Source organism: Salvelinus sp. IW2-2015, linkage group LG6.1, assembly GCF_002910315.2.
Source record: "Salvelinus sp. IW2-2015 linkage group LG6.1, ASM291031v2, whole genome shotgun sequence".
NCBI lineage: Eukaryota > Metazoa > Chordata > Actinopteri > Salmoniformes > Salmonidae > Salvelinus > Salvelinus sp. IW2-2015.
Window position 1 is genome coordinate 26,268,634 of NC_036845.1, and position 25,924 is coordinate 26,294,557.

Genomic DNA, 25,924 nt, shown 5'->3' on the forward strand with positions numbered 1-25,924 from the left:
GTGCTGTGCTGGGGATTTGGGGCGGAGGAGCCTGGAGGGAGGATGGGAGGGGGGGGGGGGGGGGGGGGGGGGGGGGGGGGGGGGGGGGGGGGGGGGGGGGGGGGGGGGGGGGGGGGGGGGGGGGGGGGGGGGGCGGGGGGGGGGGGGGGTGACGGATTTTGGGGGTTACTAAAGAGTACTCAGGCAACCAGTCACTTGTCTCCCTTCCTCTGTCCTCCTGTGGCGCTCTGCAAACAGCTGAAGGACTGTGCTAAATGCCTCAACGATCCGGCGACGAGGCTGTTCTGTGATTGCCAGTTCCTTTTTCCTCTCCTTTTCTTTTACTCATCGTCTTGTCACTCCTCTCTCTCTCTCTCTGCTCTCTTTGATTGGTAATGAGAGCTGCTGCTCAGTTTATTCAGCCGTATTTCAGGGAACGGAAGTGTGGTTTATATTTGGTTGGGGGGGGGGTAACACAGGGAGATGGAGGGGCACCTTCACACACGGTTGACCTGTGGAGATGAGGTGCGGAGAGAGAGGGCAGGGGTGGGGTGGTCTCATTGGTCCAGGGTTCCAGAGTGGGGGGAGGGAGCTGTGAGTGCACTGCTGTTAACTGGGAAATCTGAGAGGGGGAGGGGCCAGAGGGCAGGTGGGGGGAGCCTCCTTGAGTGGCTAGGGTGCCGCTAACACAAACAACAGGCACTCCACTTTATTTTCAAACACACTTACTCTGCCCAGAGGCTTTAAAGCTCAAGCCTGGCTGACTGTCGTCCTCCACGCAGGCGCAGTGCATAACATGGACCGCTCTGTTCTACTCATTGTCTTAAAGGAGATGCTTAACTTTTTATCACACTCTCTTTCGGAATAGAAAGCAGCTGTGTGGTGCTGTTTAAATTGGGTGGATTGCAGATTATCTATAGGGCCACAGGCGGGAGCAGGAGATCTGGTGAAGGTAATGGTAGCAGCTGAGCTCCGGTCTGTCCTTTACTCTCTCTCTCTCTCTCTCTCCTTCTTCTCGTCGTCCTCGTCTCTCTCTTTGCTCTCTCTTCTCTCTCTCTCTCTCTCTCTCTCTCTTCTCTCCGTCTCTCGTTCTCTCTCTCTCTCTCTCTCATCTCTCTCTCTCTCTCGTTCTCTCTTCCTCTCTCGTCTCTCTCTCTCTCTCTCGCTCTCTATCTCTCTCTCTCTCTCTTCTCTCTCTCTCTCTCTCTCTCTCTCTCATCTCCTCTCTCTTCTCTCTCTCTCTCGTCTCTCATTCTCTCTCTCTCTCTCCTCGTCTCTCTCTCATGTCTCTATCGATTGGGGGTGGACCTAGAGTGGGTTTCCTGTCAGTCGTCCTTTAAACTAAACATGCAAGCTCAGGGTAAGCTGTAGAGCTGTGAATTATCATAAAGATACCATAGGGTCCTGGTTCGACAAAAAACAGGGGATGGTGCACAATATATCAGTTACATGTTTCCAGGGCGATGGGTCGGCAACACTGAGATGGGAGTAGTATATAAGATAAGCATGAAGGAAGCCAGGTTCGGTGTCTCTATGAAATGGATACGTGCCGATAATATAAAAAGGCCCGCTTGAATTCTGTCAGTCTTTAAAACAACATGCAGCTGCATTCTCATAAAGATAACCAAAGGGTCTGGTTCAAAAAGGCACCTCAGTTCAGCCCGGCAACACTGAGAGGGAGTTTATATAGAAAGAGAAGCCAGGTTTCGTTCTATGGATACGTGCCAAAAAAGGCACCCTATTCCCCCATAGGGCTCTGGTCAAAAGTAGTGCACTATTGGGAAAGCCTATCACGTGAAAGGGAAAGTGGATGATGATGATGATCGGATAGTGGAGGAAACCACCCAGAACCACCCAGACTGACTTACAACCCAACCCTGGGAAAAGGAACAGACCGAACCTGGCTGATTTACATACTAGCGGTGATCCTTAGCTCCAAACACAGTGGTCGGCCCATTAAGCCTAAACTCAACAACACGTCTCTCTATTAATTGCAGTGAATCATCGATAAGCCCTCCTCTGATTGTCTGATTTGGGGCTGAGTTTTGGGGAATGCAATGTTTATTGTTCTGGGCGACGAATGGCGGCCATTGGCTGGGAATTGCTTTCTCTTTCTCTCTGATATTCTGCCCAAAACCATCGCCCGGCAACATGTGTGGGGAAGCGTACGTTGGCGTACAACGGGCTCTGGTCTGGAGATAGGGCGTGTTTWAAAAAAATCATAATATCATCAGACTCCATGCAAATCAGAAGCAGCATCTCACCACTAATACTGAACTGAGGTAACCATGTGGGTGAATCCTGTCAACGAAATGAAAACAGAAGGCCATCTTACTGTGGCTTTTTGACAACCTGGGTTGTAATTCCCTAAGCAGGAGGAATACATTTGTCAGTGTATTAACTGTGGTGTTAGTTATTAGAATCTCATGAATCAATGCATGAATAAATGAATGGACGAATGAATTAATGAATGAATGAACGAACAAATGAATGAATGAATGATCGGACGGGAGACTAGATAATTGTTCCAACAGACCTGAACCCATCTATCCTCTGGCAAATAACTTTTTCCACACTTGTTTTTCACAGAGAAGCCACGCCAGGTGCTTGTTAAAGTGCTTTCTATTCTACGGAAGATAGAGGAGGATGGAGTGTGGCTACTTACAGGTTTTTGACAGTTGTGATCCCACGGAAAGCCTTACGAGGAACCGCCTGGATCTGGTTCTCACTGAGGTCTCTGGGGAACACAAGATAAAGACGAAGATGAAATGTTAGGGGGTTGTTTGAAGGCCCAACTCACATTTCAGAGAGGCGAGGCGGTTAAGAACATATGGGCATTCTGGAGCATTCTGGGGCTCCGGTGTTCTGCTGAGGAGTAATGATAGCCATCCCTTTGAAGTCTAAAATCAAATTGTTCTACAAACCATAAACGTCATATCTTCCCTTCCTCTCTTCCTGCCCTCTCAGATCCCCTCTCTCTCCCTCTTCTGTGTTGTCTGTGTGTGTGTTGTGTGTGTGCTGTGTGTGGTCTGTGTGTGTGTGGTTGTCACAACTTTGTGTGTGTGTGTGTGTGTGTGTGTGTTGGGGATACATATGTGTGTGTACGTTTTTAATGTAAAACATTTCAACATTTTTATCTCAAGTAGAAGAACCCTTCAATAGGGTTCCATTATTCTCCAGGAGAAATGAAGCAATCACATTGGGTTTGAGTAACTTGAGAACGCATGATAGAGAAAAAGAACACACACAAACAGCATTATAATCCTGACAGTTTTCCTTCTCCCTCTATGCATTCGGTCATGAGCCAGATGATTTTGGACATGTCACAATGGTTTTGCTTAACTTTATTAAGCTTGTTTGTTTGTAGATGCTTGTCGGGCAAACATCATTTTGAAAAGCAAAATGCAATTACTGGGCAGGGAGGAAACAAATGAGATATGGAATATCTGGGGGGATAATCAGGGTGTCTGTCTCCCAGTCATGTCTGCTCCACATAACAGAGAGAGACCACCGGTGGGCTTAACCCGACTGCTCCACTAAGGCAGTTATTTATCTTACAACTTGTCCTTGTGGTAAAAATTATGTGGGTAAAACGAGGCGCGAATTAAAAGTACGAGTCTCGGAGCATCGCAGCACCATTAGGTGCAAAAACTCGACGTACGGTACACCCTTTTTGGAGCGAACCACTCGATTTCGTTCGGCATCGAACACGTCACCCTCCCCAAGGAGAGGGGGTGACCTCAACAATTTATTGTTAAAACGAGAGGTTGCCTGGATCTCTAATTTAAAAAGACACCTGCTCCGTTCGGTCTCAACGTAGACTTTGATCTGAAGCCATTCTTGTGATAATTGTGATTTTGCTATTGTAAATGTTCATAGACCTATATAGCCAAATTGTATCTATGATCGTATGCTATCCATTTACTGTATGTTCTCTTAATATCTGTAAATTAACCAATGATATGATTACAGACACCTGTGTGTGTCCTTTGACACTATATAAACTAGTGACCCGCAGTGTTTGTCATTATACCCTGATGAAGACAGCTTGTCTGTCGAAATATTGGATATTAGGTTATTAAATGATTGCATCTGAGCTCCTAGAGTGTGCGGCTCTCCTTTTATTTTTCAAGTGTTCTACTCCGCCCGCCAGCACCTCGCCTAAACAGGTGTGAGTTTCTTTCACCTCCAGCTTAACACTGTGGAATTCTGCCAGCCCATGCTCTCTCTCACTCTCTCTCTCTCTCACTCACTCTCACACTCACTCACTCACTCACTCAGCAGGATCAATAAGTTGACCCCCAAACACAATGGTCGGCCTAACCTAACCTCTCTCCTTCTTCCTTCTGGCAGCCTATAATTATGAATTAACCAGAGTATTGCCAGCAATTTCCTCTCAGGATATTATAATAACACCATTAATTGGGTACCCCTCCCCCCCACCTTCAATTACAATTGGGTGTATGTTATTAAATGGGAGCCCAATCAAGTTGTATTAGTGCCAGAAATCTTAATTAGTGTGTTCTAATATACAGCTTCAACCTGAGTCCAGCTTTATTGTTCCTGACGTTTTCAATAGCCTTGCATTCTTTGGCCAGGGCCTTTGTTTGAAAAGAGATGCAACAATCTCCATTACCTCCTTGAGTTGATCTAAACAGCATGGGCTTTTGTGTATCTTTGACTCAAACTATCTGCGATGTACAACGAAGGCAAACATTTGAATGAGCGTAACTCATAATGAGCCACTTTAACATGCAGCACAGATGGAAAATGTATTCCGTGTTTATACCTCSGACACATTGGGTAAGAATGCATATTTCCTCCGACTGCTTCACCCATTGCGCTCACTCTGACGTCGACGGCATAGATGCAAAAGAATACTTTATTTTGTATTTTCTTTCTCCCATTTTTGATTCTTCTTTTAGTCTGTTTTGTTTACATTTTTCATGAATGGCGGGCCTCAGGTCCATTATGTCCTCTACGCGCGACAGAGAATGAGAGCCCACGGCTTTTCCCAGTTCTAATAAATGTTTTCTTGTTTTGTTTACTCGGCTGTGTTTTCTCCATCCTACAGAGAGAAAAAAATGAAATCATCCAAGCTAAATAAGAACCGTTATGAAATACAATCTCGCTCTCTGCGGTTTTGAGCAACCTCAAACCCTCGCGCACACACACACGCGCGAAGTGGATGGGATGGGGAAGCACAATCAACAATATGCTGCCACATAAATGATGCATCTGCCACAACTTTCTGGAGGACATCATAAATTCTCCCCAAAACATCACAGCAACATGTATGATGTAAATCATATAGATAACATAACATACAACATAGTACATGTTCTGCTATCAGTTGAGCAGATGTAGACCTCGCCTACTTAATCTCATCGCTAATGTTCTTTGATATTGGCGAGATACTGCCGCTAATAATCTGGGATAAACATCTGCCCACCAATCCTTGTTGAGCAGCACATTACACCGTGTTCTTGGCAGGCCACGCTGCTTTGTTACATGGTGTATGGATCCTTTGTCTGTATCCTTAGTGTCTCATGTTATTTTAGGTGAGTCAGATCTCCACCTTCAAAGAGACGAGACTATCATCTGGCTGAAATTGGCTTCCCGCCTCAGAGTTAAAAGGACACGCAGACAACAAACAGTGTAATATCCACACTACCCACCCACTCAAACACACATGCACGCGCGCGCGCAAACACACAAAACAAAAACAGAACACACTCATCCACAAAAAACACAAGCAAACACACGCGCGCGCACACACATTTTGGAGTGGGGGAGGAGAGCGGGAGTGCATCGGTCTCCTGACACTGACAATCTGCTTGCAAATTTCGTTAACTTGATTTTCCTTTCACCCTCCTCTTTCTGACTCGCAGGATGGCTGCTATAAATCTCCTATTGATTCCATTAAAGCCTCACATGTCCAGACAAGCTGGCAGCGCAAAAACATATTACTGATAAAAGCCTAGCAACACACTCAAGGATATCTTACGCACGCTACAGGGAGGAGCCGTCCTCGTAGCGGGCAAACACACGCACGCGTACACACTGCATAAACACAAAGAGAGAAAGACGTTTGGGATTTACTGGTAAACGTGATCCAAGTTTATTCAATTCAATTTTCTCAACAGACGCTGAAAAATAATGAATGGCATGGCAACACAATTCGGGTATCTATTTTTAGTTATCGCGGCCTCTCCCTTCACTGAAGATGAGAGGGAAAGTGAGAGGGACAGTGAGATGAGGAAAAGCACCATTTCAATTGAAATTGAAATACACGGAAAGTGGAAAACGTCTCAAAACCTCAACCATCATCAACACGCTTGTCCCAATCATATTATTTACCACCGTAGTCAAAACAGACATATGTCCCTCTTCATAACCCTTATTTACGGCATGCTGCCATAAAGAGAGGATATATACACCCAGTTGTTGATTCCATACCGCTGACTGGTCTGCTACCTGCCTATCTAGGGTACCTATCAAACAGAACAGAACGGGAGGGGTGTGCTATCTCRGGCTTGTTGCTCTCGGCAGAGCTATTATCTGCATGCCAAATTTCATTTCCAGCTAGGCTCGTCAGTAGCTTTCTGTTGCCTGCGAGCCACACAAACAACATCCACATCCCAATCCAGCCCACCACCACCCCACCCCAGCAGGCCCCAGACCAATCCAGTCCAGGCCCATACTAATCCAGTCCAGGCCCAGACCCCCTCTCTGGGCACAGTTAGTGGCAACGTCCCAAATGGCACCCTATTTCCTGTACCCATAGCGCTCTGGTCAAAAGAAAAKAATTTGGGATACACCCAGTGACCTACTGTACCAGTGCAGCAGGAGGAGGAAAGATGGGAGATGAGGATGAGACCAAAGGCTCCCTCCCAGCTATTTCTGTCTCTGATATTAGATTACATTATTCATTTGAAATAAATGACACTAACCAGGTCAACCCCCATTGCTTTTATATTAAATTTACCCCCTCCTCCCATATACCCCCAGCTCCAGGGAGGACAGACAGTTCAACATGTGAACCTAGAGTGGCGGGAATGGAATGGAGTGGAAGACACTGCAGGGCTCGTTAGTGTTTATCACAACACTCTGACTGGTGTCCTCCGTCACCCCTCTTTCCTGTCAGGGAAACATAAACCGGGAGCTCCGTAACATGAGGAGCCATTATATGATTGCATACACTGAGTGTACAAAACATTAGGAACACCTTCCTAATATTGAGTTGCACCCGCCTTTGCCCTCAGAACAGCCTCAATTCGTCGGGGCATGGACTCAMCATGGCGTCGAAAGCGTTCCACAGGGATGCTGGCCCATGTTGACTCCAATGCTTCCCACAGTTGTGTCAAGTTGGCTGGATGTCCTTTGGGTGATAGATGCGGGAAACTGTTGAGCGTGAAAAACCCAGCAGCGTTGCAGTTCTTGACACACTCAAACCGGTGCACCTGGCACCTACAACCATACCCCGTTCAAAGGCACTTACATCTTTTATCTTGCCCATTCCCCCTCTGAATGGCACATATACACAATCAATGTCTCAAATTAACCTGTCTCCTCCCCTTCATATACACTGATTGAAGTGGATTTATCAAGTGACTTCAATAAGGGATCATAGCTTTCACCTGGATTCACCTGGTCAGTCTATGTCATATCATGTTACTAATGTTTTGTACACTCAGTGTATATAACCCACGCAGGCCCGTTTGGCCCCAGGTTGATTGGGGCAGGGAGCGTATATGTATCAGGGAGGCATATTTGTTTGATTTCACATATCCATGATGTCGGGACACATTACCGGTGGCTGGCACTAGCGAGAGCTGACAGGGTTAAGACAGCGTCTAGGCGCCTGCCAGGCCGCCGCTCCCCTCAGACGCCCAGCCCAGCCCAGACCCAACGAAGCTGCCTGCCTTATGAGATGCACATTTCACTTTTCTTTCATTTCTTTCATTAGAGAGAAAAACCCCCAGCAATAACGGGGTAGAGAGAGGACCCCAGAGGGGCTGGGGATGGGGGAGCGTTTTTTGTTTTATGAAACCCGAGACGTCTTCAGCGGCTGAATCGGCTGACTCCGTGCAACTGCGGGCCCCGCCAGGCCCGTCTCCATTAGGGTACTATCGCCAATGAGGTGTGCTCTCTTGTGTCACAATCCCCATTTTCTTCTGTTATAAGAGGCAGGCTCTCTCACCCTCTCTGGGGAGATGTAACATTATTCAATATAGATATATAAAGAGTATAATGCATATTGAACAGTGGGTGGCTCATATTTCAGTGTTTTACAACCCGGGTAATGGTGATGATGGGGTAGAGAGAGGAGTAGCGTGTTCTCTCGATGCTGCAGCAGTGTGCTCGGACTGCAGTGAACGACTGGGAAGTATCGGTATTGGTTTACAGCCACTTTTGAAAAATGGAGACAAATTAAAAATGCTATGGATTTCTCCCCTCCTCCAAAGGCTTTAAAGTCTAATTGGCTTTCAGGACGACAGTAGCTCTTAATTAGGTTGGAGCATGAAGGAGTGTTTTCACGGGGATGATGGGATGGCGCAGGCAGGTGGAAGGGTGGATGGACTGTGTGACGGGGAGCTACTATGGTCAGATGGATGCCTCTTAGTTTCAGCATGGAGCTCGGGTCTGGACATCCGTCTTTCACACAAAGACACAAGCCCTGGAAGACCTGATCAGGCCATTCACTCTCTAGTCTATCCAGTCATTCGGCTTGGATTGTGGTTTCTCACTTCACTTTTACACGGAATTCTATCTCTTAAATAGAGGGGGCCTCATAGTTTAGAGATGACATACACGCAGGAGGTGGCAAAGTCCCAGGCAGGAACCACACGACACACTGGGTTTGGGCCCGTCGATCTGTGCCTCAMATTTAACATCTAGCTGGACCATCATGTCTCTTTTCCCGCTGCTGCAAATTTCGTCTCGAGGTTGGCATGTCTGGCAGAAGGAATAGAGAGCTTGATTGTTACTATCTCCTGGCTGACATTTAAAGAAGATTAGGATACGTTTGAGGCTGTATTATAAGCACAAAGGGATGGGAGGGATGAAAGGAGTCATATGCACGCAAATGTAAAGTACATGTACCGTACTTGTAGTTTAAAAATGTTCGCCCTCCATACTTAACCCTCCACTGCGGTGACGACAATGACAACACAGGCTATCGGGATTCTACTAGCGATGTGGAATTGGGTTAATTAAAGAAGAAGATTGTGAGTGCAGGTGTGTGTGGTTGTGTGTGTGCTTGGGACAGAGAGAGAGAGAGAGATAAAGCAAAGGACATGAAAGTTGGGACATCCGTGCCGGTTGATCATCCTTGGCAGGCCTCTGTCCTCGGCTTTGTATTCAGCTCCAGCCGTTTAACTCCTCTGCCCTTGCTTAGTGTCTTACATCTACCCCAAAGACTCCTTGATTTAATTAACTCGCTGCTTTATGAATAAAAATATTCCACTATTGATCATCCTGGCTGAGAGCTGACGCAGGCTAAAGTGGGACAGCTATTCGGTTCATTACACCGCCACCGTCGTCCTCCATCCCGCATTTCTTCTGACGCATAATTTTTGAAAAATAGGAAGCTTCTAAATCATCGCAAATGGTCTCAAACACTCCCTTGGGTGCTCCAAGCTCTCTGCTTAAGATTTCACATTCCTTTGCTGCCTCCCAAGAAATAGCGGGCAAATGGAAATTATAAATGGAAATAGTTTTTCCCCCTTGTAAGTATCTATTATGTTTAGTTGATACTTTAATTAAATTGGATAGCTTAATGTGATTTATCCTGATCYATACCCTTTATAGTTATAAAAGCCTTTTTGGCTCTGGTTCCAAAAAACGTCAAACAAATTTAGTTGAGTTACTAGAGAGAAAAAATAGAGAAATAGTTGGAGAGGTTGGGCACACTGGGTCATTTGTTATTGGTTCATTTACTTTAATTTCTTGTGTGCCATTTGCATTAATTCTCTTTCTACTTCGTCTTCTTCTTCGGGACGGAGGGTTTACGATAGATCAGGCTTTCAGGAACATTTATGGTTGCAATAAATTGTCAGTTGTAAGGGATGACGAGACCGCATGAGGACAGAAGATCTGTTTGTCTGTTACGCCAAAGTGATTGGAGAGATGCCCCTGCATAGGCAACTGGGAGGGGTAGACACAACATGGCTGACACCATCGCACTTGGCCACCCAATGGAGAAGGAGTGAACCCCTTACACTACTAAAAAGGGGAACATGTGAGGATAAGATGGCTTTGCTAATCAGATAATGGGATTGAAGGGCTCTTTAGATAAGTGGGAGGGGAGGGACGGGGAGGGGAGGGCTGGTGAAACAGCTGACACCGTGGTTTTCTCTTTATATGCATCGGGAGGCCTTCAGCACCCATAAAAATACTGAAGATTAGTAGATTGGGTTTCTGGTGTGTGGTGTGTGTGTGTGTGTGTGTGTGTGTGTGTGTGTGTGTGTGTGTGTGTGTGTGTGTGTGTGTGTGTGTGTGTGGTGTGGTGTGTGTGTGTGTGTGTGGTGTGTGTGTGTGTGTGTGTGTGTGTATGGTGTTGTATGTTAGTGTGTTTGTGTGTGTGGTGTGTGTGTGTGTTTGATGGTGGGTGTATATGTGTGTATGTTTGTGTGTTTGTGTGTGTGTGTGGGTGTGTGTGTGTGTGTGTGTTTGTGGTGGGTGGTGGGTGGGTGGGGGGGGGGGGGGGGCGGGCTAGAGAGACAGGAAGGGCAGTAGAAGTTCTATGCATAGAGATCCTATTCAATTATTCTAATTCCTAATTCTGTGTTTTAATCCATCTCACTGCAGGTCAGGTTTGCCACGGAGACCAAGTGCCATGCTGCTGGAGGTCCAATTAACTTAGAGGAGAGGGTGCAGGTGCTGCCGCGGCTGCTCCCGAGAGTACATTGTGTGGCTGAAGAGAGATAGTATGTGTGTTTGTGTGTGTGTTGTGGTGTGTGTGTTGTGTGTGTGTGTGTGTTGTGTGTGTGTGTGGGTGTTGTGTGTGTGTGTGTGCAGTGGAGGGCTGCTGAGGGGAGGACGCTTCATAATAATGACTGGAACAGAGCGAATGGAATGGCATCAAACACATTGAAAACATGCGTTTGATGTGTTTGATACCATTCCACCTATTCCGCTCCAGCCACTCCCACGAGCCCGTTCTCCCCAATTAAGGTGCCACCAACCTCCTGTGGTGTGTGTGTTTGCGTGTGTGAGTGCACATGTCACACACAGCCTGGTGTAGATAGTGGATTATGTGAGGAGTCTGTGTCTTGGCCACAACACTCCCAAAAGGCATTAGTCCTACACTACAGTACTGTACCCAGGTCAGATCTGAATCCCAGATACACATGGTGATATAGAGCATAGTGCTGAGCGATTAACCAACATGACATTTTTTTGGGGGGGGGGGGTTGTTAAATAACTAATTGACCAATATTGGTTCAATTACTTGAATTCCATTTCATTTGGTTCTTTTCTGAGTCCAACGCGCTTTCTCTAGAGAGAAATCAAATCATTCATGAGAGAAATCAAGTCAATAACTATGTAGGACGAAAGCAAATATTCAACCTAGTTCAGCGCATTAACTACAATGACCATAATCCATTGCGCCTGTTTTATCCAGCTCAGAGATGGATACACTTCTATGTCTGCTAGGTTAGGTTAGATTAGAGAGAGGAATGTACACAACACAACAACTAGAGAAAGAGAGAGAGAGGGATRGAGACAGTTTTTGAAAGTATGCCTTAGTAACTTTGAAGAATTAGTCAAATGATTTTGTCAGACAGCTCTGCAGCATGTTTAGGCGCTAGCCTGGCTAAATAAGATGACTAAAGACAGTACAGTATAGGAAGCACAGAGATAATGTTGTCTGGCTGTTTGGATACTTCCTGAGCAGAGATGAGATGATGACTTTAAGGAATGAAAAATAATAAAATCATCAAATAAAAACGAAATAATATATACAACTGAAATATTTTATTAATTTCAAAGTAATTTCCGATTTTTCTATTGATGTTAACCCAATGTGGACCTGACAGAGACAATGGAATCATTTCAATGTTTTGGCAATTGAATATTCACTATGTTTGGCTTTGGAACTTCAATTGAAAAGCTCGGTTATTAAACAACTAACTGACCGATGTTGGTTCAATTACTTGAATTCCATTTAATTTGATTCTTTTCCAACGCGCTGTAGACACAATCTGTCTACAGTGACCACACACCACATCAAAACCTATAGCCACCATCACCATCTCAATGCCTCAGCAACTCCCGCTGTCCTGCCTGTCAAACCATTGCCGGGCAGGATTCAAAGACACTAACAGCCTTTGAAGGGTGTTTTCATCATTGTAGGGCATCTCTATGAATGAAACACTGTGTGTTGTTGGAGAACCAAGAGACCATTCTGAATCAATCCAGTGATCCCAATTAGTATAGTCCAATACTAAATGTCTCAAAGAAGCTCCGTTTCACCCTTACTTTCATTTATTAACATATCTGACCATACTTCATTCCTTATAATATATAATGTTCCTGGTTAAAGACAGGTCGATGGAGGGAGGGATGGATAGAGGGAGGGAGGGCTGTTTGGTTGTTTCTCGTCATCTAAAACCCCCTAATCTCTTTATAATTACCATAATCCCGTTAGCTGCAGTGAGTGGCTAATGTCAAGGCTAACTGGATAAGAATCCAGGCTGGTCCTGGCAGCCCTCTCTGGCCTTCCTAACTCACACTGAGGCTGAGTCCCAAGTGGCACTCTATTCCCTACATTGTGCACTACTACTGCACTCTGGTTAAAAGTGGTGGACTGTATGCACTCAGCCAACTAACTACTCAGCCACCGGTTACCTGTTCAGGCCAAATTGGAGGTGTCTGGATCCAGAAACAACAGTGCAGGTAAACAGCGCAGAAAATCCCAGTTTTGTGGTCTCTCTCATTTCGAATTCATGAATTCATAGAATTCACTCAAGATTCTAGTTCACAACTAGTAAGTACACATACAGTTTGGATTAATGCGGGACGCTTTAATAGCTGTAAATCAAAACGGCTGATCAGCGTTACTGTTTTAACGGGAAGAAATACAATTATACATCATTCATCTACGCTGAGTGTACAAAACATTAGGAACAGCTTCCTAATATTGAGTTGCACTCCCCCAATTTTGCCCTCAGAACGGCCTCAATTCCTCGGGGCGTGGACTCTACAGGGTGTCGAAAGCGTTCCACAGGGATGTTGGCACGCGCTTGACTCCAATGCTTCCCACAGTTGTGTCAAGTTGGCTGGATGTCCTTTGGGTGGTGGACCACTCTTGATACACACGGGAAACTGTTGAGCGTGAAAATCCCAGCAGCGTTGCAGTTCTTGACACAAACCGGTGCGCCTGGCACCTACAACCATACCCCATTCAAAGGCACTTAAATATTTGATCTTGCCCATTCACCCTCTGAATGGCACAGATACACAATCCATGTCTCAATTGTCTCAAGGCTTAAAAATATGTAACCTGTCTCCTCCCCTTCATCTACACTGATTAAAGTGGATTTAACAGGTGACATCAATAAGGGATCATAGCTTTCACCTGGATTCACCTGGTCAGTCATGGAAAGATGTTTTGTACACCCAGTGTATATTTGATGATCACAAATGAAGAAAACCATACAATAGATGTGATTCATTCATTCACGTCCGATTGCTCTCCTGTCCATCAACAACAATTATTTAATTCTACCCAGACAAAAACCACATTCATGCTATTGTACCACGGAGCTAAAGAGTGATGTAGAGAGAACATTAGAATATGAAAATCCCTCATTCAACCAGGGACAAAAATCAACATGGACAAGAGTGAATTCTCTTCATATCCAATCATGTAATATCACAAATCACTGGCTTTTCTAATTCACGGTGGTTCGCTGGGAGAGCATATGGTGCGGAGGAGAGATGATTTAGTAGAAATTAGAGCTGCTAAGACCACAGTGCCCAGGAGCATTAGACCTAAATCTAATAACAGAGATATGGAGAGAAAGAAGGAGAGAGAGAGGGAGGAAGATAGATAGAGAGGGGGGGTGAGAGAGAGAGTTGCGAGGAGAGAGAGAGACCGAAAGACAAATAGTGAGAGAAAGAGATAAAAAGAAAGCAAAAAATAATGAAATAAATAGAGGAACGAGTGGGTTGAGTAGGTAGAAAGGAGGGAGTCAGGGATCTCTAGAAAGGTCATAGAGGAAGGTGAGGACAGCAGTAGAGGTCCAGTGAGAAGTTACGTTTCCTGCAGGAAGGCTGTGTTGTTTCTCCCCGTGCACCTTAATTATCCTTCATGTGATTCTAGCAGGGTCAACACCATTCCACCAGCCTGGTCATTAACATGTAACATAACCTGAGAACCAATGAAAATGTACGCACTCACTACTGTAAGTCGCTCTGGATCAGAGCGTCTGCTAAATGACTAAAAAGTAAGATGTTAATTGCAACCAGAGAACGTGAAAGGAAAAGAGAAATGCTACAACAACCCGGAGAGAGAGAGATAGAGTGACTGAGAGAGCATGGGGCCAGGCCCCCAGGGGCCCCAATCAGTACACAGCTCTGCTATCACATGGKGGGGGGGGGGGGGGGGGGACAAAGCCACACGACCCCAACATGCTAAACCATAAGGCCCTGCTCCTTTCCCCACTTCCCCACAACCACAATATGCACTACTGCCATTGTACAGAAACGCAAACAGCTGACGGCTCCCATTCGTGGATAATTGCCCCAAAACCTGTTAATATGAAAGAGAAGAACAACAATACGCTTTACAAGGCTTTGCTACTAATTTCGCTCTCCAAGTTTTACCTCACGTCTTTCAACCACCCCCTGGACCGCACACCGCACACCAAAATAAAAACATCTTTAGACATCACTCTAATTCATCGTGACTAGTTAGAAAGATATTTCCCGATCACGTTGTGAGATATTACTCCACATAGTGCAATTTAGAACATTGTGATTAGATACAAGCTAGAGAAAGAAACGTTGGCTAATTGTTGGGCTATTGGGTTACAGTAAGATGATACTCCGCAGCACCAGTCTAGTGTCACATTAACACTGGCTAGCCAACGAACGAGACAGAGAGAGAGAGAAAGAAAGAGAAGGGGAAGAGAGAAAAAGAGAGAAAGAGAGAGAGAGAGAGAGAGAGAAGGGGAAGAGAGAAAAAGAGAGAGAGAGAGAGAGAGGACAGAAGCCACTGACGCAGCATGTACAGGCCAGTTCATCCACAAGATGGAGCTCCATGGCTTCTCTCTCTCTGCCCTCCCTTCCAGCCACACAATCAATAACTTCATCTGTTTCTGGGATGGATGGCAGGGAGAAGTACAGATCAGTATGTTTTTAGGAGTGAGGTAGAGTAGACTAGAGTCTGTGCCCATAATATTTCTCCACATGTTTAGATGTGAGCACATTAACACAGCAAAGTACATCAGAGGAGGGTGGCAATTATGATGCCATCGCTAGTATCTGGAGTTATACTGAGAGCCCTGACTGACTGACCGGCTGACTGACTGGTTGACTGTTCTGGAACAGCTCTCACAACCACAGACGCTAAGCCAAACCCAAGGCAAGAAAGGTCGGCTGCACCAGCCAAGCTTTAAATGACTAGTGACGGTAAAAATAGGTTAAAAATAGTCCCAGAGGGACATCAGGACACGTCCTTACTAAGCGGTCGGGGAGAAAGAGGTGTAGCCTTGTAGGAGTTTGTACTGTACTATTGCAAACTCAGAACCGTTTGGCTGAAGTTGGGGCATTGGCAGTGGGGTTTTGAGGCTAGAGCCAGGAGTCTCTCAGGTTCTCGTAGTGGTACTACAGTACAGTATGTTGCCTGCCCTGTCAGTAGGGCTGGCTGGGATGAAGGACAGAGGAGAGGGCACTCATGACCCCACCCTGGGAGCACAGATGGACAGACGGACGGACAGACAGAAAGATAGACAGACAGACAGACCGACAGATGGGCTGGCCTCTCCTCTGTACCCCCAGGGCTCAGTGGAAACAGTTGAGTCACTGTATACGTCCCAAATGGCACCCTATTCAATATGTAGTGCACTACCTTTGACCAGGTCCCATAGGGCTATGGTCAAAAGTAGTGCACAATGTAAGGAAAGGGGTGACATTCGGGACGCAGTCTCTTGTCTCCACACCTGTGTGCTTCTGGCGGTGGGGTGGGCAGGGCGGGCAGCTAATAGGATCCCAGCAGGGAGGAGAAGAGGAGAGGTGGAGTGGGTCTCTGGCTGGAACAGTCCTCTTACTTCCTCCATGTAGAGATAAAAGAACGAGGCAGCGGCCATTGGAAATAAGACATCAGCAGGGAAGGTAACACTGAATATCACCGGGCCTGAAATGAAAATCCCTGACTAGATTGCCTCCATGATATCTGGTGCGTGGGGGCAAGCCATGTAACACTAGGCCACAGTGTTACACAGAGAGGTAAACACTGCTCATAACCGAAACACAGCTCAATGGAGATGGCTATCTCACAGGGAGATGAATGCAGAGCTGTGTGGCTGGTGCATGCATCTTGTCCATTGACACCAAAAGAGAGTGTCAAGGCAACACGCAACGTACACTGGGCCTTGTTCCATCACAGTGAACTACTCAAACATTAACGTTGGTCATCAAGTTGCCTGGTTCCCCTGTGTACGGTCAAAGCTTCCTGGAATCAAGAGTGAAATTGAATTTATTGGAATACCCTTCCTTAATCGAATCAGTGGACGTGGCACGTGTGGCACGGGCGGGCCGGGCGGCAGTTTCCTGTAGGAAATGGGCTGGTGTGTAAACATACTAACAACAACCCTATCCCCCCCTTCCACACACACACATCCAATCACCCCTCCCTCCCTCACCGAGCCAAGATACCAGTCCTAGGGGAGAGGAAATCCAATTGCAATCCACACCTAGTCACGGGGCATTATGGGCACAGTTCCTCCCTGCCTGCCGGGGCGGTCTGTGTTTAGACTGCCGAGTATAATCACCATCAACTCATGCACATCTCATCTGACTGGAGCACCAGGCCAGGGGTCCTCACGGCTGACTGCTGCACTCAGCTAACACACTTCTGACCATTCTGCCATTACCGCTGGCCACTTAACACGACCTACTGTCTTCCCTTGGCTCAGAGTGGCAGTGTTACTCTGTTACGCCTCACCATTGCATCCATCTCACTTCCTCTCATTTGAACAAAACACGTTCTGCACAAACCCAACATTTCCTGCGCGGCTCACTCGGCTCGGCCATCTTGGTGCTTTTCTTCCCCTTTTCCCTCGATCTCCGGTTGTGCAGAGACACTACGGAGCAGTAACGCCCTTCTCACTGTCATGTTTGTTTTGAAAGTGTCACTCAGGGGGGCCAGGGGTATCACTTTCCTCAACACATTCCAACAATAACTCTGCCCGGGTTTCATTTCTATCGCTTGAAGAGGCCATGAACGCGGAGAAAGTTTGCACTCTACATACTATCCCTCCGACGGCTAAACGTATAAAAGTGGGGAATATACGTGTGGCGCCCTGGGCATTTAGGCATTGATCAAATATACAGCTTGTGTTATACTTATTTCTCTGGTGGAGTCAGACAGACGTGTTAGGGGCAGTGTGTGTGTGTTATTTTGTCTGGAGGTACTGCACTTATATCTTACTGGGAGGCCTAGGGAAGCCATCCATTAATGTCCCTCTGATGGGAATGAAATGGAGGGCTTTTCACTTGGAAGGAAAGAAGTAGCTCTCCGTCATAGGTTATTTATACCTGATTAAGGCCTCTTGGGTCATAAATCACAACTAAATGGTAAGTTGTTACCCAATAAACTAATGATGTGGTCAAAGGCATTCTGTGTTACGTCTTGGCGGGTTGCACCCTTTCAGTTCACTCCCAAGGCCTCTGCAGGCAGACAGAGTGGTGAGGTGGCATCGGAGGGGAACATACTGTATAGGTTAACGCAGAGCAGAGGAGGGAGGCTGAAAGCTTAGAGGCTAAGCAGCACAATGCTGTAAGGAGGTTGGGAGGGAGGGAGGTAGGGAGGGTTAAATGACCCTCATGATGGAGTACAGCTCCGTTCAAAAGTCAGGGTCCCATTTCACAGCATGGAGCCAGCTTAGTTTCGCTGCATGTGTATGTGTTTCTATGTTTCTGTTCACGTGCGTCCAGGGAGAAAGGTGGCGGTTAATGTGTCCCTGCAGTCCAAACCAACCGTCCATGTTCCCCTTCTCCTATACATAAAGGAATGTTCCAGACCTAACCAGAGAAGGTGCAGGCTACAGATGACCTCCAGCACTGGCAAGATGATCTCATTGATTATGACATCATGGGGCAGGTTGATTTATAAGGGCTCTCGGATGAGGCCATATTTAAATAAACATTGGCATCCTTTCCCAAGGTAGAGAAATGGTCCCTCTGGGATCTTATCCAGGGGCTGTTGCGGGGAAGCGAGGGGAATGCTTGGAGGGGAATGAATCAATGGCCTCCCCCTTTTATGCCCTTGATAAAATATTTATATGAGAGGAACATCTCAGCTCAGGTGCAACGTAACGTTGCGGGTGTGTGGGATAGATGAGGCTCAATGTCTCTCTGGAAACGGCCATGAAAATGACAATAAAAACAACAGCCACCAGGCAGATAGAGAGGGGTGGTAAACGCCAATGCTAAATGGGTTGTCCACCCTTGTTAACACCCGAGCCCTGGCCTGAAATTGAGTTCAGCTGTGGCGTGGCATTACCGAGTGTTTTACGTGCTGCATCATAAATCCACAGGTTCACGCTGGCTCGGGACCCTTAGGCCACATTTCCACCTTCCTTACACTATTAGCAGACACATATTTCTGCCTTTTCCGGGGGCACCGAGGTACAGGGGTAAGGTAGAGGCTGGGGAGTTGGGGACCACGCAGGAATGTTAGCACAAGTGTCCCGTTCACATATATATTAACGGGCCAATGAATGAAACTCGTCGTGTTCCAGCTAGGAGTGTTTTTGTCTTTTCACTACTGTTATTATTATTATTTTTTACAGAAGGACATCTGGTCACGCTGTGGGTGTATCTGGGGACGGGGGGACGGGGGGGGGGGTACGGGGTGAAGTTTTATATAAGCTTTCTCACGGGCGAGTCGAGCAAATATTGGAATTAAGTTAATCATGCCTCCAAGGTCTGACTTTTATAGAGTACAACTGAGGGGCAGTGATTACGCTGCTATGGGAAATGGGCTCGGTGGGCTCTGTCAGTCTGCTAAGGGGAATAGGCCTGTTCTCCTCTCCTACCTCCCTGCAGCGGGCAGTATGTATACATCACGAGAGAGATGTTGGAGAAGCTCTAAGCACACTAAACATAAGAACACAATCCAGAAGTGGGGAAATACACTGTAGGGCTTGCTGCATCCAGAAGAGAATGATTCAGAGAGGTAGGCTGTACGGGGCCGGAGCCTCCTGATTGGTGATTTCTATTCCCGCCTCCCAACTGGATTGGTTGGGTTAGGAACACATCACCACGTTCTCCACCTGGCTGGGCCTGTAGCCTGTGCTGAGCTGATGATCTGAGTGTTGTGCAAGCTTTGCTGCTGGCGGTGGATGAAAGTCGAGGTTATCGGGTGATCAGGATAGCAGCCACTAATACCCTGCTGCTCTGACTGCATCTTCCCACCTGCCTGGTGGGTGGTGGTGGTGGTGGGGGGGGGGGGGGGGGGGGTCTGTTCTGCTCCACACACAGACTGACATTAGCACTAGCGTGTCCATCCACCACAGCCACAGGAATGTTCTGTAACTGTACTTCTGCTCCTCTCACCCTGGGGATTCCCCTGCTTAGAACACTACAGCAGCACCCAATATGGCCGCCTGGCTGCCATCTGTATGCCAGCACAGGGGCAGATCAGGTGGAGCCAGGCACGGCAGTAAAATACAGTAAGAGAAAACAGGTTCTAAACCTCACCAGATACCCCCCTCCCCCCCACTGTAACAACTCCTTCAACCTGCATGCAATCATCATCAGACCAACCTCTCACAACATCAGGCCATTCATGCCTCGCAAACTCTGGTCACCCTGTGTGGGGTGGGCGGTGGGGTCTGGTGGGGAATCCCCCATTCCAGTCCTGCCTCTTTCCCATCCTGCCTTTGAATGGTAGAACGAGCTCCCCAGCCACCATAGTTAAAACAGCAGAGCACTTGGCTATCCTCTTTATATGAAGTCAGAGTAAGTTATTCTTCGAGCAGTACTTAAACTGGCAAATACTGTCCATCCGTTTACACAATATGATTTGCAGTTTTGATCACTTTAATTATGTGCAAACCATTTTTTTTTTTACTAGCCTCAGTCTCAGCCCAGTCCAAGCCAATTAGTGGATTTCCACTGCACATTTAACCCACATGCCCATCCTAGTAAATTAAGTGTATTGTCTGAAGTGACAGAATTTGGCATACATTTTCAGCACACACATCCCTGGTTCCTGAGTAGACTGCTAACAGGGGTGAGAGACTAAGATCGTCTGTAGTGGCTCCAGGGCCCTGCGGTACCAGGCGCTACGAGGCCAGATGGCTTCGCTGAGTTTTGCTAACAAAGTCATTAAAACACATTTCATTGACATTTTAGCCAAAACAAATCTCCCCTCCAAGGCACGGCTCCTCATCCTCATGCAGGCAGGGGCCTATAGCTCCCCACACAGAAACAGAGACAGGCAGAGGGCATGGCAGAGCTGGGGAAGTGAGGGTACAGTACTCTGACAGAGGCTACCTCCAAAATGGCATCATATTCGTTATATTGTGTACTACTTTTGACCACGACCCATAGAGTATAGTTGAGTATAGGAGTCCACTACATGGAGATTAGGGTGCCAGAATGGCCTCCTGGAGCCGCTGTGTGGGAAAACAGAGCTATGTTCGGAGTTAGGGAGTGATGACAGACAGAGAGGAGCTGGAGAGGAACCCCTTGTCCTCCTCTGACAAAAGAAGAAAGAGGTTGTTTTCTCTCCCTCTCTCCCCTGCTGGTTCCTCAACCACAGCCCTGCAAGCTCACATCAAATTCAGCCAAGAGCATTTCACCAAACCGTTTACATGCTTGGAACATCCCCACCATGAAAGAGCTACTGCTTCCAATTTGACAGGATACTATTATAAGTCAGCTTTGAGCTCTGCATACAGGACATTCGGAAAGTGTTCAGACCCCTTGACGTGTTCCAAATGTTGTTCCATTACAGCCTTACTCTAAAACCGATTTAAAAAGTTTCCTCATCAATCTACACACAATACCCCATAATGACAAAGTGAAAACAGTTTTTTGAAATTCTTGAAAATGTATTAAAAATGTAAAACAGAAATATCTTAATTACATAAGTGTTCAGACCCTTTGCTATGAGACTTGAAATTGAGCTCAGGTGCATCCTGTTTCCATTGATCATCCTTGAGATGTTTCTACAACTTGATTGGAGTCCACCTGTGGTAAATTCAATTGATTGGACATGATTTGGAAAGGCACACACCTGTTTATATAAGGTCCCACAGTTGACAGTGCATGTCAAAAACCAAGCCATGAGGTCGATGAAATTGTCTGTAGAGCTCCGAGACAGGATTGTGTCGAGGCACAGATCTGGGGAAGGGTACCAAAAACTGTCTGCAGCATTGAAGGTCCCCAAGAACACAGTGGCCTCCATCATTCTTAAATGAAAGAAGTTTGCAACCAACTCTAGAGCTGGCCGCCGGGCCAAACTGAGCAATAGGGGGAGAAAGGTCTTGGTCAGAGAGGTGACCAATAACCCGATGGTCACTCTGACAGAGCTCCAGAGTTCTTCTGTGGAGATGGGAGAACCTTCCAGAAGGACAACCATCTCTGCAGCACTCCACCAATCAGGCCATTATGGTAGAGTGGCCATACGGAAGCCACTCCTCAGTAAAAGGCACATGACAGCCCGCTTGGAGTTTGCCAAAATGCACCTAAAGACTCAAGATGAGAAACAAGATTTTCTGGTCTGATAAAACCAATATTTAACTCTTTGGCCTGAATGCCAAACGTCATGTCTGGCGGAAATCTGGCACCATCGCTACGGTGAAGCATGGAGGTGGCAGCATCATGCTGTGGGGACACTTTTCAGCGGCAGGTACTGGGAGACGAGTCAGGATCGAGGGAAACAGGAATGGAGCAAAGTACAGAGAGATCCTTGATGAAAACCTAATCCATTTTAGAACAAGGCTGTAATGTAACAAAATGTGGGAAAAGTCAAGGGGTCTGAATACTTTCCAAATGCACTGAACAAATGGGTTAGTCACTGGCCATAGTAGCAATTACTGTCTTTTCCCAAAAATGTCCTAAATTAGAAGACAGAATGACTCTGCACTTCTTTCGAGAAAGCATTGGACGTTCAGTCCAGTGAAAACAATTAGCAGTTTTAGCATCTTTCTACACAATCATCCATGCAAAAGACCTTCACATGTCAAGATTCCTATTAATTACACTGGCACGTCATTCCAAAAAAAGAAATGTCAGGGGAATAATCGGAGAGTTTCGTTTACTGACTGATTCTTTCGCTGCCCAGTTTTGTCCTTCCTGTGTGCTCCATCTCCCACAGTGCCACTTCATTTGTTGAAAACACTTAACAGCAAGTTAACTGAAGCAGCAGATTTGAAACAGACACTGCAAACCTTGAAATCTCCTCCTTATGATCCTGTATCCTTCCTTTAGGGCCAAACCTCTCAAAAAAATTGTCTGTTTCGAGTTTCAAACACTCCTGAGTTTGGGCATTTCATTTAGTAAATCTGAAGCAGCTGATGCTTATAAATAAATGAAAAAAAATATGTTACTATTTTTTATAGAGTATATGCACACAGATATGGTTGCTTTTTATGATAGGGGCAAACCAGTAATTTTCAGTTTCCAGAAAGATTCATGAGGGTAGAAATTTGACAAATCGTGGTAAAATGAACTCGCCTACCCTGCTCTTTGCTCTCTATTCGTGATTCTTTGCTTCTGAGGGAGGGCTAATGCCAATGAACGTGTGTGGGATTTTGTGTAGCTGCCAAAGGAGCAAAACAACAACAACAAAATTGCAGTAATTGAGCTCCTTAAATGGTCTTGGTAGGCCTCTACAAGGCAACACAGACTGCCTTGGCACTACCTTCAAATGTGACAGTGGAACCTACGAGAACGGCTGTAAGATTTCAGTTCCATTAAAGCTTGTCCTGATGTTTTGGAAAAATATCATTTCCTTGAGCCAGGAGAAAATGGTGATATCTTGCTCTGTCCAAACATCCATTGTAAACATTCAAATCATGAGCAGAAATCCTCCATAATAATATAAATAAAATGACTTGTTTTTCCCCAGTAGACTGGAGGATGTCTTTATGGGCAATTACAGGCCAATCCTGTGTAAGACCTGTAAGAATGAGGAAAGACACATTAGCTCGTTTGCTGTGTGTGGGTGGACTCCAGCGGCTCGTATAACGAAGCAATAGTACAGTAATTCTCCCTGAGCGGGCGTTCTGCCATGTGCTACTGATCTGATAGAGTAGAACTGCTCTTTCTGGAACAATAGGTGCCGGTAAAGTGTTCATACTTTGGGGTTCCTGACATCTGTGGGTGATGTACAAGGGCAAACATGATAACTGGAGCTGCCGAGGCTGGGGCCACCTCTCGGCAGTTTTAAAACGCCCCAGATCGCTGCAAGATGTGGAGTTCGGAGGCCACTTGGAGGAGTGAGGTTCCACTGGCACAAACGCTTCTGACACTGGTAATCCTTTAACGATTGCTATTTGAGGGAAGCACTCTGATAATGGCCCCCGAAGAGCGTTTAGCCTGATGCACTTACTGTCTGACTTTATCACGATCCAGGGCTCCTCAGTGATCCCTCAGTGCTACCAGGGAGCCCACTACGCATACAGTGCAATCATCTCAACCAGATGTGTCTCATACTGTAAGACCCTGTTGCTGATAGAAGACCCCAAAGACCTGATCAACCTATTCATTATCCTGTTGGCTTTCCTCTCCAGACGCTGCAATCATCTCAGAGAAAGCTTCCTCAGACAATACATTATTTCTCCCTGGCTTCCAACGGGTAATGCCTGATAAAGAAAGCTACAGTATCCTCCCATTGGGATCTTCTTCCTCTTCCTCATCATATGTTTGCATTTTCGACACGTTGGCGTTGATCTTTCTGCATCTGCTCGGTGTTTAGGAGATGGATCCTTTCCTCCTGTGGCCTTAGATTGGCCCCTGGCCCTCAAGGCTCCTCGGGGCCCTTAGAAAGTCTTCAAACTGTCTCCTGATTTCTCCTTTCACTCCTAAACCACACTCCAGGCCAAGGATCCTCTGGTCCTCTTTCTCCAGCTCACATCCTCCATATCTCTGTGGGAGTCCATCCAGAAATGCTCAGAGCCCATCCTGACTGAGTGCCTATTGCAATGACATTGGTCATGCTTTGTTGTTTGTTCTCCAGTTTCCTCGAGGGTGTCAAGATCTGATTTCATTTATAAAACTGAACGTTCTACAGCCGGGGAGAAATAGTTTATTTTTTCAAGTCAAACAATCAACAGAACAATAAATCACTTGATACAGTACAATGCCTTCCATAATCATTATTGAATTCCATGAGTGGGCTACAATGCCATAGTTCAATGTAGAGAATAATGTCTGTCTTTCAACGATACAATGATCCTTATTGTATAGAGGCATTGCTCTATTACCAACATGTTAAACAGTCAGAGAGAGAAGAGGATAGAATCCTCGAATGTGGTTCTCATTTGCAGGAGAATGAAAGGTGTCCTAGACTGATAAGATATGCAAAGCTGTCATATCTCAGTTTCTGTTTTATCTCAACTGGGTATTATTCAATTGGTTTTCCCTTGAAGAATCAAAGCCCTTTGAGTGAGTGGGGACTTGGGGGACTGGGGTCAGGGCTTTGGTATGGACGTACCCTCCCTTCCAAACCCTCCGCGGCTTAGAACATAGCTACTCCTTAGACAGAATGACATGGGAAGGTGCTGGCTTAGGACTAAGAATTAGGGGCTCAAAGCCTGAATCTACAGTACTATCTACTCACATGTGAATTTAAGAATTCAAACTCAATGTGGCCTTACATAGCATTGGGCTCTGTATTGGGCTCGGCGGGGTGCCCCATTTCTGTCTGGTTCAATACATACCAGGTGTAATGTGGAAACATCCTTTCTTTGGTTTTGCACTGCAGTGCAAACTCAGTGTTATGCAATCTTTCAGCACATAAAACCAAAATTCAAATTTTTTTTATGTCTCCTCTTTTCCTGTGTTATGTGTTCTTCACTGCTGGACATTTCAATGATTAAAAATATTTGGCTGAGTAAAAAAACTCTATAGAAGTGTTACACTGAGACGGATTTTCCAAAGGGCTCATCTGCTCATCGCAGTTATCCAGTGATGAAAAGAGCCATTCATTTTGAGCCAGCGATTTATAGTTCGGGTAGGAGTGGGCAAGCTTAGATGTTGGGAACCGAGGTCTGCAATGTCTGTTGTAGCTTGCCTCGAGGTGGAACAATGTCTGTGATATGGCTGCGGGGGACGACAGACAGTACCGAAGTTCTAGCAATTACACTACCAGATACAACTACCCGGGCAATCTGTTTTTGTGTAAGGAGCCTCATTCTTGTCAGAGAGCAAAGGTGACACTTGATGCATGTCAAGCATATGATTTAAAATACCAGACACCTTAACAGGGCCAGGCCGGTCCCTATGTTCTCTCATCCTCTTTCATCTCTCTCTCCTCTCTCAGTCTCTCTCGGTACTCGCTCTCTCTCTCGTCTCTTCTCTCGTCCTCTCATCTCTCTTCTCTCTCTCTCTCCTCTCTCCTTCTTCTCCACATTCTCTCTCTCTCCCTCTCTCCCTCATCTCTCGTCTCTCTTCCTCTCTCCTTCTTCTCACTCTCCTCTCCATCTCTCTCGTCCTTCTCTCTCTCTCCCTAGCAGCCATTAATGAAGCCTGTGTGGGG

The 25,924-nt window shown here is 46.3% G+C and overlaps 1 protein-coding gene across 1 annotated transcript in view; it reads right to left on the reverse strand.

Annotated features, from left to right (window-relative positions):
• The window catches only part of LOC111964769 (slit homolog 3 protein-like), a 207,182-nt gene that overhangs the window by 75,994 nt on the left and 105,264 nt on the right, over nucleotides 1-25,924 (reverse strand). Inside the window, 1 exon segment of the mRNA XM_070444105.1 lies at nucleotides 2,645-2,716. Coding sequence (XP_070300206.1) covers nucleotides 2,645-2,716 — 72 coding nt within the window.